This window comes from Oryctolagus cuniculus, chromosome 9, assembly GCF_964237555.1.
Source record: "Oryctolagus cuniculus chromosome 9, mOryCun1.1, whole genome shotgun sequence".
Classification (NCBI taxonomy): domain Eukaryota; kingdom Metazoa; phylum Chordata; class Mammalia; order Lagomorpha; family Leporidae; genus Oryctolagus; species Oryctolagus cuniculus.
Genome location: NC_091440.1, coordinates 16,880,502 through 16,894,820, shown reverse-complemented (window position 1 = coordinate 16,894,820; position 14,319 = coordinate 16,880,502). Strand labels below are relative to the sequence as shown.

Sequence of the window (14,319 nt, the reverse complement as noted above, 5' to 3'; positions counted from 1 at the left end):
CCTTGATGCTGTCTCTGGTCCTGTAAAATTTGCTCTATAACTGCCACCTTAATGAGGTTCACCTGATCAGCCCTTAAGAGGAAAACTCTGCCTGATGCCAAATTTTTAAAAAGATGCTTGTAGGTCGTGGCACCTGGATCCAGATGTTGGCTGGTCTCAGTTGCAGATGAGTGCTTTGGTATTAGCTGATCCGTTTGTTGTTTTTGTTTTTAAATTATGGGCTGTTGCTTTTGATGGCTTCCTGAGGCATTTGTATGTATTTGGGTTGGGAAAACCCCGCGGATATCACATCTGCAGTTATAACAGGTCAAATGTTTTGTCATATGTGAGACGATTCCCACATACTTCTGTAGGAAGCCACTGCGTGTACACGTGTGTTGTTTTCAGCCAGGCTGCTAATTCTCTTGCAGATTTTTCTATAAAAGATTTGGAGAATTTGTATGGAGTAAATTACCAAAGTAGTTCGTTCGTCAGGTGGGCATTACTTTTTTTCTGCTGGAATTATGAATCTCTAGAAATGGATATGCTAATCCTGTCTTCAGTATAGTTTATAGAGAGTAAATGTTTACGAAAAAAGAGTAAATGTTTATATCATGAAATATTCATGTAATGAAAACAATAGTGAACAAGTGTTGAGTGAGCCTAGTAGAGCACCACAAATATTATTTTATCCCTGCTGTACCCTTATGACGTATATGCTGTTGGTTGGTACTCCCTTCTTGAAGTTGAGGAAGGAGGTCAAATGAGGTTTCCAAGGGCACTTGGGCTACATCAGCAGGCTGGTCCAGCTGAGATTTGGACCAGGCAGTCAACTGCTAAGACTACTGCTCTATAAAGCGTGATTCCTATTATTCTGTTTCATCATTTTCCTGACTGTGTGCCATGTATACTTTCCATCAAGGGGGTTTGTTTTGTACATTTAAAATCATTTTGGTCCAGAAATTGTAGTAAACTGGAAACAAGAATAACTGTCTTAGCACTCAGTATGACTTTTAATCTCATAAATACACCATACAAATATATTTCTCATAACTTATTAAGCACATTGCTAACTTTTCTAGGTTATCTCTTGTATGTCACCTGCTTTTATATTCCTGACAATGATTAAGGATGTTTTTGCCTGTCTGCATCTTAAAAATTGTTTGCTCGCTTTGGCAGCACATATACTAAAATTGGAACAATACAGAGAAGATTAGCATGGCCCCTGTGCTAGGATGATATGCAAATTTGTGAAGCAGTCCATATTTTTATAACAAAATACAAAGAAAAAAATTGAGTCTTTCCTTAGAAAGTCGAGGGTAACTTGTGTACACACAGTAACTTAAACCTATCTTTGAGTAAATGTTTTCTGTCCTTTAGCTATGTGGTTGGTCACCCAATTCAGTTTAATAATATTGAATTTTCTTAGTCTCCTTTCAGATTTTTATCAAACTCAGTTCAATAATTGTGTACTCTGAGAAGTTTTTTCTTTTCCAAATTCTTAGTGATACATTGAAGTCCCCCATTCCTACTCTTAGCCTCCCACTTTTCCTTTTTCTATCACTGCCTACTCTGTCTCTGGTTTCTCATCTGCGAAGTAGAGATAATAGCATCACTCCTCTCACAGACAGTGTGTGTGTATCAGCACATATATGTATCTATATGTGCTTACAATAAATGTATAGATATGGGTGGCACAGAGCACACATTTTAGCTATTCTTGGATTGCGTTAACTATTATGATTGCTCTTTCATTCTATTTAAAATGTCAGATTTACCTTTGTTAGCTCTTTCATGCAATGACTTAAAAAACATCTGGGGCTAGCACTGTGGCATAGTGGGTGAAGCTGCTACCTGCGATCTGGCATCCCATATGGGCACTGGTTCAGTCCTGGCTGCTCCACTACTGATTCAGCTCTCTGCTAGTGTGCCTTGGAGGGCAGCAGAGGATGGCCAAGTCCTTGGACAGGGCCACCCATGTGGGAAAGTGCAACGGAAGCTCCTGGATCCTAGCTTTAGCCTGGCTCAGTCCCAGCCATTGTAGCCGTTTTGGAGGTTAGCCAGTGAATGAAGGATATCTCTCTCTTTCTGCCTCACCCTCTCTCTCTCTCTCTCTCTCTCTCTCTGTAACTATGCCTTTCAAATAGATAAGATAAATGTTTGGACAAATATATATATATATATATATATATATATACACATACACATACACACACATATATATATATAAAAACACCTACAGTTTCCATGTTTACCTTTTGCAATCAAAAGCACAATGCTAGGGGTTATGAAAAGCAGCATTGCTTACAAATGGGCAATATTTATGAATAACAGGTCCTTGACATCAAGGTCTTACAGAAAATATAGGCTTTGTCAAACACCTGCATTTTAAGAATGCCTTGGCTTCTTAGTTGGGACTTTCCCTCCTATCTAAATTCCTACAGTGCCTTGCACAAAGAAAGGCCTCTGTGATTTCAGTGATCAAGGGATTATCAAGGCCTGAGAATTATAAATACGATCATACCCTATTGACCCACAGTGCAGAAAAGAGGCACAGAAATGACATGTGACACCCCCGGGACTGACACACCTCATCTGAATGAAACACACTTCTCTAAAACTCAACATACCAACTAATATTGCTTTCATTCCCTTTATCAAAACCTTCTAGTAGAGGAGAGGGGGATGGGAATTAGGCAAATCAGTAAGCTACCAATTGATGATGAACACAAAATAAACTGGGCTTGGGGAACCTGAAATGTTATCATCTTTAAAGCAAGATTTTGATGTGGCATAAATTTAGGGGATAGCACTTCCTTAGCCGGCATTACTTAGTAATCACAGCCTCTGATTTCATTTGTCCATGAACTTGGAGAGGACTGTGTCAGAAAATCAAAGCTCATGGCATGGGCCGACCCTGGGTGAGCTTGAATTTGGAAGGTGTGGCCACCATAAAGAGTCTGTTTGATGTCTTAATCCATCAGCATAGGAATTAAGTAGGTTCCCCAAGGTTATAAAACACCTATTTCAACTCTTCTTTGCCTAGCAGTGCCTGGAAGTAAAATTCTAATTTGTAGAGTGAGTCCTTTTAGGATTAGCAATAACTGAGCTAAAAGGAACGCCCACTCCCTCTTCCTGTTATCATACATTAATCTTACAAAAACTAGCTACCACCAGAATATCTCTTCCAATCATAGAACCGATGCACACGTATTTGGGACCTTAGATAGGGCACTAAGAGATAGCTGTTTGCCCCACGCTTGTATTTCCAGTGAGCAGATATTTGATCTCTGTTATCCAGACCCTAAGATGGGCTGGAAACCAGTTCAGACCTCAGAGTGTCATTTTGTTGTTGTTGTTAAGACTTCTGTACTGTATTAATTGGATTTTTGTAGATGTATACAAAGTTCCTACACCTTGGTTGCCTAGGTTTGGAAAATACAACTGAGCTTTTGTATAAAGTTATCACTACCTTCCTACTATGTGCAGGGAACCCAGTGGGAGATCTGTTGATGAGAAAAGGTGAGAAACTAATGACGTACCTGGAGTAAAATTATGGCAGTAATGCTGCAAACTGTGTTGTGCTTTCTGTTCAGTGAGTAGGTGTTGTAAAACCGCTACTGTCTCACCAGGTGTCTGGGCAGATGTTTTTCCAAGTTAACAGCACTGCAGTCTTTAAAGAGTTTCACCAGACTGAGTTCTGCTACCTTCTCCTCTTTTTTCCCTTCATTGGTTTCCTTTCATTTGAGGTGTGATTACGTTTGATGGCTGTAGCCTGGGCTCCTGCAGGGCCTGGGAAACTCAACTCTTCCCTTTAGACTGTTTCTCCTTTTTATGAAAACTAAGCCAACCAAATCTGAACAAACAGTCTCCCCTAATACAAGCGTGTGGTCACAGGTGCCCCTTAGCGTGATTCACAGGGTCATCATATTATTGCCATCATCGCTTTGTTGTCCAAAACCACTAGCTTCCGGAATGTCTTGCTTTGTTTTCTTAAATAAACTGTTCTAAGTAAGAACTGATTGACATGAAGAAACTGCTTTCCAAATCAAGCAAAGTTACCGCACTTGACCGCTGCCCTACTTGAAGAAACAGCATTGTCATCTTTGATGTATTCTCTTTTCTTATAGGAGATCAGTCATTCACATTTTGGCTCAGATATTCTCATGCGTGTGTCTTATCCTCTACACTTTTCTGATTTCAGACTTTGCAAAACCATGGGGCACGCTTCATGCTTGGTATATATTTAGTTTCTACCTTAGGATTTGACTTTCACTTAGGTAAAGCCTTTTAACCTCTGTGATGTTTAGTTGTTAGAAATAAATATCTGGGGCCAGCATTGTGGCGTAGGGGGTAAAGCCACCACCTGCAGTGCTGGCATCCCATATGGGCACCAGTTCTAGTCCCGGCTGCTCCACTTCCAGTCCAGCTCTCTGCTGTGGCCTGGGACGACAGTGGAGGATGGCCCAAGTCCTTCGACCCCTGCACCCATGTGGGAGACCTGGAAGAAGCTTCGGATTGGCACTGTTCCAGCCATTGCGGCCATTTGGGGAGTGAGCTGATGGAACGAATACCTCTCTCGCTGTCTCTCCTTCTCACTGTCTGTAACTCTACCTCTCAACTGAATAAATATTTTTTTAAAAATGAACAAATAAGTGCTGAAAACTGACGCAGGGGCTATTCTGTGCCTTCACTTTGTTCAAAAGCAGCACAGGCCTCCTCGGATGCACAGGAGGATTGCATTGGTGCTCTTTGTTAGCACGAATTAAAGATCCACTTATACTCCCGGTGTCTGGCTGCTCTGTTTGGTTTTGACTGACTAGTGCATGAAGTCACCCAGCTCCCATGCCCATCCCAGCCTGCGTAAACTCTGCTCATCCTTCAGGACGTGGCCTCTTCTGGGTGCTTCCTTTGTGCCTATGCTTCCATCAGAAACCTGCCTGTGGTTAGCACCTGCCTGTCGCCTAGATCAGACCAGGGATGTCTGGAAACAGAAACCCCTTGTTGCTGATTTGGAGTCTCCTGAAGCTAGTCCCCACTGCGTGCATTTCCAGTAGGGTAAGGTAAGGCCGGCTGTCCCTGTGCACTTCTCCTAGAATGGAGAGACTGAGCATACTGTGGAGACCCTGGTAAGGGTATGGGGAAAGAAGACAGTGTTCAAGAGTAAGGACCCTGGATCCAGGCCATCAGGGAGCAAAGCCCAGCTCTGCTACTTTGTCAGCTGTGGAACCGTGGAGACGTCGCTGAGCCTTTCTGTGCCTCATCTGGCAAATGAGGATACAGGTACAGAGGAGGTTGTGGCACACGTTACATGAGACAGTGCAGGTCAGCTGTTGAGAACCATTCCTAGTACAAACACTCAAAAGTGTTGGCTGCTATTTTAAGGGTTCTAGCCCTTACCCAGAAGAGATTGAAGTGGCCTGGTATTACCTTATACGGTCTGTTAAGGTTGGCCATAGGAAAATGGATGTTGAAATGTCAGAGACCTAGTCTAAGGAAAAATTGTTTTAAGACAGTTGGTGCTGGAGTAGAAAAAGGGTTTCAAAGGGACTAGCGTGAAATCATTTTAAAAAAAGTGTATCATTTCTTCCCTTTATTTCTGATCACTTCTGTCACTTGTATGGGCTAGGAATCTGTTTATTCAGACTTCAAAATTCTTAAGTGAAGATGTTATTGCCACTGCTGTGAGGGTTGTAACTCAGCACGTCCTGTCTCCCTGAGGATCGAGACCAGGTAAAACCCCAGTTGTGAACACTAACAGAGAAGTTCAATGCCATGGGCATTGCAAAGCAATGCCTTTGTATAACTTTGGGGTCCTGAGATGTTCCTTTTAAGATGTCATATTATATTTCATCATGCTGTAGATGGCTTTTACATTTCCGCTACTAATTGGCAAAAATTATAAATCCTAGATATTCAGTGCTCACTTTACTCACAGGACAGCTAAGACTAAGATTTCAGAGTTTGACTCAGTTCAGATGCTGACCCTGGCCCTGGCTGCTTTGGGACCTTGGGTGAGATGCAGTTGCCTTGGCTGGGTGACCGACTTCCTGCTGCTGACCATTAACAGCATTAGGGAAAATAACATGTGAAGGGGACCTTGGTCAGAGGATAAATTTTTCAGTTAGGAGGAATTTCATAGTAGAAACCTGGCTTACAAGTATTTGTAAATTCATTTTAGCATTCTTAATTGCTTAAACACATTCCCTGAATTTATCTTTGAGTAATTTATAACATTTTTTGCTTGCCTAATTAGTTATATTTTAAAAAAAACCACCGTGACATGTCTATCTTTAAAAAATGAGTATATCTGAGGGGATTTCAAAAGTTCATGGGAAATAGAATTAAAGGATAAATTTATTGTAGTGCAAAAAGATTTTGAACTCAACAGTTTTTTCATAGTTAGCATTTTCACAAACTTTTTGAAAACCCTATTTATAAACCTTGGATTATATAAGCCTATGCATTCAAGGAAAAGTTCATGTTGGTGATCTTTGGAGGTTATTTATTTTAAGAGGCAGAGAGAAAGAGAGAAGGAACACACTTCTACCTGTTGCCTCATTCTCTAACTGCCTGCTGCAGCTAAGGGTAGGCCAGGGCTGAAGCCAGGAGCTCAATCCGGGTGTGCCAATGGGTGACAGGAACCCAGTTATTGGAGCTCTAGTGCTGCTTCCCAGGAGCCCAAGCCTGTTACTAAACACAAGCACTCCTAAGTGGGATGTGGGCACATTAACCAGAAGGCCAAACACCCACCCTGTTAGTATTCTTTCAACTCAATTTTGAAATGTTAACATTTATAACACATGAGTGTGCTTTCTGGATTTAAAATTTTTTTAAAAGTCTTTGGTTATTTTAAGGTAATTGGAATATTTTGATTAAATTTTGGAGGAAGACAATATGTTTGAATAATACTAGTAGTAAAAACAAAAACTCTGACCTTGATGGCAAAAGACAGCTCCTGGCTCTGTGAATTCAGCAAGGCCATTTCACTTCTCTGGGCATCTTACAAGGATGAAGGGCTTTCATTTGTTAAAATACTTTTTCCTTGGTCTTGGGAGGGGCTGCTCTGTGCCTGTTTGGCTCCAGCTGCTCTTGTTTTCATGACTACTTTCATCTCTTTTGTGCTGGGTGAAGAGACAGCCCAAGGGCATTCAGGAAAAATTCCATACCCTAGAGCTGTGGGGCCACTGAGAACTTAATGAGCCAGGATGTGAAAACTCACCTGGGTCTGCAGTGACCGCTAGAACTGTGTTGCCTTGATAGGTTGATTCTTACATTAATCAAACAATCTTCTTAGCTGAGGTGTACATAAAAGGAAGCTAGAGCAAAAGTGAAGAACTTGAGGTTTGCAATCAGTTGTCAGCTTTAGATCCTGGTTCCACCATTTATGTAGACCTGATCTGCCTGAATTTGGTTTTCTTATTTATAAAATGAGGATGTAACTCCTATCTTTCAGGATTGTAATAAGCATCGACTATAGCTAATATATATAAAAATATCTTAGAGCCCAGATAACAACAGTGTGCTGGGCAGCTGTTATTCCCATGGCCATTTGCTGTAACTATATCTGTGCACATTTGGAAAAACCATGGTAATGTTTCCTTTGCACAGACCTGCTCTTCTAAGTCTACTGTTTCATTGCACTTTTGTTATTTGTGTAGTGTCTGACTAGCACCCCTGCCCAGACCATCAGATCCATGAAAACAGGGCTATGTCTGTCTGTCTTGTGTCCACACATGATTAGCATAATACCTGTAGGCGTCAGGCCTGGGGAGATGAAGAGAGGGAACTACACTGGCTCCCCATGGAAGGAAAATCAAGTCCGAATGGGGATTTGGGTACCATGAATACAAAAGCAGGAGGTGCAAATAAGACATATTCCTCAGTGCATTTCCTTAGGATTACTCTGACTATTACTCAACTATGTTAGGACTTAAGGTATGAAGTGCATCGCATAGGTCACTGGGTGTGCTGTGGCCCAGCCCTTTCCACCTGAGAGGAGCGCTGTGTGGAACAGCCTGGATCACAGGACATAGCCAGGTGGATGGGTGACTGGAACTTCACCCAGCAGTTAACAGCTTAGATCTTTATGGTTTCTTTCTGGGGGAGATTTTCAGGGGTTCAACTGTGTTCTAATTTCTCTGATAGAATTAAATGTGTTCCTCACTGCTTTATTTATATATATATATATATTTTTTTTTTTTGCCAAAGTCTCATTCAATGGTGTAAGTGTATTAAAATCATAGAAACAGCTTTAGATGAGTCTTACCAACTGAGATAGTCCAAAAACAGTGTTTTTGTCTATACCTGAAGCTCTGCCCCAACCCATTGGTCTGTGTGGTGTTAAGTAGATTTGTAACTTTTAGAATAATGAAGCAACTTGGAAACCTGTAGTAGAGAGGCCACACTCTGAGTGGGAGAGCTGGCCTTGAGCCAGGAGGATATCGCTAACAAAAGAAAAGACCTGCAACAGGTGATCTGAAATGTGGATAATCTTCCTGAGGTACTGAAATCAGCTCTTAGCAGTACAAAAAATGAAGAAGCATCTGCAGGCCGAGACTAAGGAGACGCGCCTCGGGAACAACTTGGAGCGCCAGTGTTCTCTCTCAGTCCTGTCTGCCCATAGCACATGGCAGTTTTTCCAGATCACACCCCCTGACAGGTATGAATTGAAGTCAGTGTTGCATGCCTCAATGATACGCGTCCTCCACAGAATGAAGAAAAAGCCTGCGAAAGAGAAAGAACCAGCCGCCAAAGCACTTACACCTGAATTGTTAAAAAAAAAAAAAACTAGTAATAGGCCGGCTCCGCGGCTCACTAGGCTAATCCTCCGCCTTGCGGCGCCGGCACACCGGGTTCTAGTCCCGGTTGGGGCGCCGGATTCTGTCCCGGTTGCCCCTCTTCCAGGCCAGCTCTCTGCTGTGGCCAGGGAGTGCAGTGGAGGATGGCCCAGGTGCTTGGGCCCTGCACCCCATGGGAGACCAGGATAAGTACCTGGCTCCTGCCATCGGATCAGCGCGGTGCGCCGGCCGCAGTGCGCCGGCCGCGGCGGCCATTGGAGGGTGAACCAACGGCAAAGGAAGACCTTCCTCTCTGTCTCTCTCTCTCACTGTCCACTCTGCCTGTCCAAAAAAAAAAAAAAAAAAAAAACAAACTAATAATAATTGTGGTAGACAGTGGTTCTCTAAAATCAGCTCTGAAATATACTGCTTTATTAAATGTTTGTCTCTGACGGAATTCACCATGGAATTCAAGTGGAAATTATATTATTCTTGGAATAGTCTATCCAGTGACTTGAAGAAAAGTAAAATAAAATAAAATGGAATGAGCGAACCAGTTCTTAATCCGTGTAAAAGCTAAACCCATGATTATTAAATCCTTTCAGAAAGTTTCAAGGTGGCTCAAACCAGTGTAGACTAATTCCCGCCTGCCTGGTAACTTACCCCGTGTGTTAGAAACACATGTGTGCGCGTTTATCATGTTCCTGTCCATGGGTTCAGAGTGCCAACCAGTGGCTTATAATTCCTGTCACCTTCAACCGTCAACTGACCACTCTTAGTACGTACAGACTTACTTTTAATCAACCACAATCCCTGGCACTGTCATCCTATTTTCATAAAGCTCAATATTTTAAGAAAAAAAAATCTCAGACATTTCTTTGGGGCATATTTACAGGTATGAGAAATACTAAGGTCTAGTTTTGAGAGAGAAAACAGCCTACAGCATAGGGAGGGAAAAATAGAGAAAAATAAAAATGACTAAAATTGTAGAGTAGTCATCCTATAATAATATCCTCCACACAGAGATTTTTCTGTCACGCTCATTCTGATAGTTGTCTGCGTAGTAAACAGATGGAGGGACAGGTCTGATGCCAACTTACTCCAGGGCACCCAAATATCTTAAAGTAGTCCAATGACACACACCTGCAGGTCGGCAGGCACTTGGCTCGTTTAAGTGTGTAATTGCACTAAAACAACATAAAAGCAGGGCTCACTGTGGAAACCTGGAGCATCAGATGTACTGCATAGCATCCTAGTTAATGAGAGTATCGTTTGTAAAACTCCTGATGTGGCAGTCCTGATCCAGACAGTGTTTTGCTTTCTCACCTGTGCGCTTCACGCCTCAGTCCTATATCAGGTTGTAATTTTGTGGATCAACCGTCTGTCCCTGCCATTGCCCCTGTGGGAACCCTTGGAGAAGTTTCTGGGCTCCTGGTGGGCCTGTTCCTGATTTCCCGGGAAGGGCACCACAAGAGTAAGCAGAGAAGGGAACAGGGGGTACCATGTGTTGTGCACACAAACCTCATTCCAGTTGCAAGGGCACCAGTGGACCCTGAGCCCCTGCATCCCTGCAAGTCTGGCTTGCTGTTTTCCTGGCGAGTGGTGGGGGCCACACAGTCCCACAAACACTGCTGCAACTCCAGAGTCAATCCCAAGGCTGTCCCTGGCTGTGCACCTGCTTGTGGGGGAGACGCATCGTGGCCGCCATCTTCCCTTCATCGCTACATTTTCCTTGTCTCATCTCCCCTGGGGATTCTGTGGCATGAAAACCCTGGCTTATTCTACACTGGAAAGCACCACTGGAGTTCTGCTTCCTTACATCGGAGGTTTATGCGCCCAAATGAGTCACTTTTTTTTTTTTTAAACAAACAAAACCAAACCCCAGCCTATTCTTCAGGGAAAAGATGAGCAAACATGGGAACGCACACAGTTCCTGAGACTGTGGTATACTTTTCTCATTGCTTATTTGTTTTTCTGCGTGAATGTTCCTCCCCTAAAAGGATTTCCTCTAACCCTCTACTTCGTGGTTCTCAGTAGCGCCATCCCTACCTTTGTACAGACTTCCCCCAGGGCGGAAGACTATCAGAGTACTGTGCCTGCTGTCTGGGAGATGCTTAATAGTAATTCATTATCAATGATAGCTCTTCTCACTAGTGGGGTGACAAATACGATGGTGCTGCTGAGGGCACCTTGTAGCATCATTTGTACCTGGCTGATGTTTCATAAACTTCTACTGAATTGACCTGAGATGAAAGCCAAGACTGCCTTCTACTGTCTAACTATACTCTGCCCACGTAGTTCACCCCATGAAACAGAAAATAATAGATGGAAAGAAGTGAGGGGAAGGCAGAGCCCAGAGAAGGGTGTTGGATGAGGCAGCAGACCCGAGCTGGCTGGCTTCGCTTCCACCTGCCCTATACAGATGCTGTCTTTCCCATCAGGATGCTGGGGGCAACAGTAAAGTAACGGCTGTACGAAGAGTTTAAGGCATTGTGCGGATTACAGATGTCACAACGTCCTTTACAGGTTCCAACTGCAAACACTTATAGGGAGCACTTAGTAAATGCTGGCGAGTGGAGTGAAGTGCTGTTCACCCCCCGCAAATAAGCAAGCCATAATGCCTGTGTAATACTTTCTCGCAGGTATGAACTGGGAGCCGCTCTGTTCATCGGATGGGCAGGAGCCTCACTCTGCATAATTGGTGGTATCATATTTTGCTTTTCAATATCTGACAACAGCAAAACACCCAGGTATGAAAGAGACAAAAATTACCTCTTAAGTACAGTACTATTGTAAATCATTACATGTGAGATAAATTCTGGATAGTCCATCCGTTCTTAGAGATGTCAAAAGCCCAGAATTAGAAAAGGTTAGGAACATCATTAATATTTTTTTAAAGTCTGTATCATTAATCTATTCCAAAGCTACTTCTGTATGGACAAATGTGAGCCTAAATATGAACACATGTTCTTCAGCCTGGCCTCATCATATTTTTCACGTAGGCAGGAATTGTTGATGAAGGTCACCCATAAGCCTACCAGGTTCCAGGAAGATGAGTTAAAAAAAAAACACAAAAAACAGTTTTGGTTGGAAGAGAATGGCTAAACAAAGGAACAGGTGATACATTCCCCTGCAGAGATCTTTGTCACTACAGCTCTCCTGCAATGAAGCTGCAGTATGTCTTGGGTGCAGTGGGAAGCGAGCTAAGGAAGAAGGCGACTTACACTTAGCTGTTGATGGAGACAGGCACAAGGGGTCTCTTTCCATTTTTGTTTGTCCTCCGTGTGGACCAGATCCTACAACTGTGTTTTGCCTTGCAGAATGGCATACACGTACAATGGAGCCACGTCTGTCATGTCGTCTCGGACAAAGTATCATGGTGGAGAAGGAGATTTCAAATCTACAAACCCTTCAAAACAGTTTGATAAAAACGCCTATGTCTGAAAGAGCCCTTCCGGTTGACCTGTGATCCCAAGGTGGTCCCGTCAAGACCCTCCTAGAATCAACACTCAAACTGTTTTTTAATATGAATTGGAAGACTTTGTTGATTGTATGGATGTAAATGTTCTATACAGTTATATACTAATCATTTTCTGTTGTGGCTTTCTATGCAAAATAAACAGGTTCTTTACAAGACTTGTAATATTTTTATAATATAGAATACATAGTATTTGGTACCACAAAGGTTAAGAAGTCTTTTATAGTACATCTTTTTTATCATCCACATATTTGTCCCTACCATTCCTTATGTTTCTTGTGATTCATAAGCTGAACAGAAGGCATATGAGGAATGGTGTCTGCTAAGCACTATGGGGACAGTCTGAGACCACTGCCCGAAAGGCAGGAGGGTTAAATAGAGCTGTTACTGGCTGTGTTAAGTCAAGTTCTCGTTTCTTAGGCCTGTCTGCCATGACTGTCTTTCATTGAGATTGCTCAAGGACTGACTAATGGAACCAAGATGTTGCTAACTTTTATGTGGCAGATCCATCTTCTGTAGCTGCTTAGGCTTCTGTGACACGGAAAGCCAAGTCCTGGGACCTGGCATCAGCAAGGACCCAGCTAGGGAAACTGGCCAGGGTGGAATCTCGAGCCAGTAAGGAAGTCCCAGAGCCTGCTTGGTGCCCGCCTTACTCAGATCTGATGGGTTAAGTTGCTGTGCGCCTCACAGCTCCTGTCTGTGGAATTGAAAGACTTGCCATTTTTCAAGGCATGTAAGTTGCTCCAGGGACTTCTGAACAAAGACCTAGATTTATTTCAGTTCCGAGCCCTAACCCCTCACCCCTCACAGCCATTCTGTCTGGTACACGCTGTTACTCTGCATTCATCAAGGAAGAAATCAGAGTGTAAGTAACTCTCCACAGTAGTAGTAGTAACAAAACTGAACTTCAAACTGAAGCTGTCTAGGGTGAAATACATAGTTCCAAGGTGTGGACAAGAATTGATAGCTGTGTTATCTGTGAATAAGAAACTGTCCAATATGAATGACAACATAGGTGAATGCATGATTTTCCTGAACCATGAAAGACTTAAAGGGAAAATGAAGATGTTTAATATAAAGAAAAGGAATAAAGAAGTTGGTTAGAAATTTCCTTTTTAAATCATACCATGATAATACTTGAAATACCTTTTCTAGATACTAATTCACTGAAAGACATAACTTGGAGACAGGATTGTGTGGCTGTGTGTTGGAAACATTTTTTTAAACCAAAGTCTGAGCGAGCGCAATGTTTCCTTTGATAGAAGGTGTTAGGGAGGGAGGGGATGAAGCTATGGAAGAGCTCTGTTAGTAATCAGATACTGGTTGGCTGGACATCCAAGAGGGGCAACAGAGGGTAGCAGTCCAGAGAAAACTGAACAAACCCAATCTAATAAGAAAAAATGCCAGTACTATGTGGAGAAGTAAAAGGACTGGCCTTTCTGACGTGGAGTATGGACCTTGTTTCAGTACTGGGCTTACTGAGCAGAAGTGTGTTAACATTTCCACTCAGGAGTGCAGACCTGGTAGACAACCTTGCAATAAAGACTTGATTTAAAGTCTGCGATTGCTACTTCTTGCTGTATGGCCTTTGGAGAATTACTTAATAACTCAATTTCTCACATATTTAGGCTGTGGATTAGAACAATAATTATGTCTCAGAGGTGTTCTAATTAATGAACTAACACATGTTAAAAACCACCAACTGGCTAAATATCTGTTAAATAAATGAATGAACAAAGTTACCCATGGGCTATCTCTGGGCTGGTGCCTTTTTATAAGCTGCTTCTCTTTGCAATTTACTACTTATATTGTAAAAGTTTTCTATTTACTACTCATGAAAATTTGATGTTTATTAAATCTTTAAGAAACATACAAATAAAGTGAGTACACAAGGTACTTCAAAACATTCATAGGAAAATGCAATTAAAAGGTGAGTTTACTTGGATCTAAAATGTTTTTAAAGATTGTATTTATTTATTTGAAAGGCAAAGTTACAAAAAGGGGCAGAGGGAGGGGGGGATGGAGGGAGGGAGGAAGGAAGGAAGGAAGGAAGGGGAAACCTTCCATGTGCTGGTTCAGTCC

At 42.4% G+C, this 14,319-nt stretch overlaps 1 protein-coding gene and 1 non-coding gene across 3 annotated transcripts in view; both read left to right on the top strand.

The window, feature by feature from the left end:
* CLDN10 (claudin 10) overlaps positions 1-12,393 on the top strand; it is a 126,644-nt gene extending 114,251 nt beyond the window's left edge. For both annotated transcript variants that reach the window (XM_008260102.4, XM_008260101.4), the window contains exons 4-5: positions 11,402-11,509; positions 12,080-12,393. In XM_008260102.4, coding sequence (XP_008258324.1) covers positions 11,402-11,509; positions 12,080-12,203 — 232 coding nt within the window. In that variant the 3' untranslated portion in view covers positions 12,204-12,393. The remainder of the gene's footprint in view (positions 1-11,401; positions 11,510-12,079) is intronic.
* On the top strand, positions 1,143-1,249 carry LOC127492192 (U6 spliceosomal RNA). The gene has a single exon (XR_007921352.1). It is a non-coding gene; the product is annotated as a U6 spliceosomal RNA (small nuclear RNA).
* Positions 12,394-14,319: the final 1,926 nt, after the last annotated feature.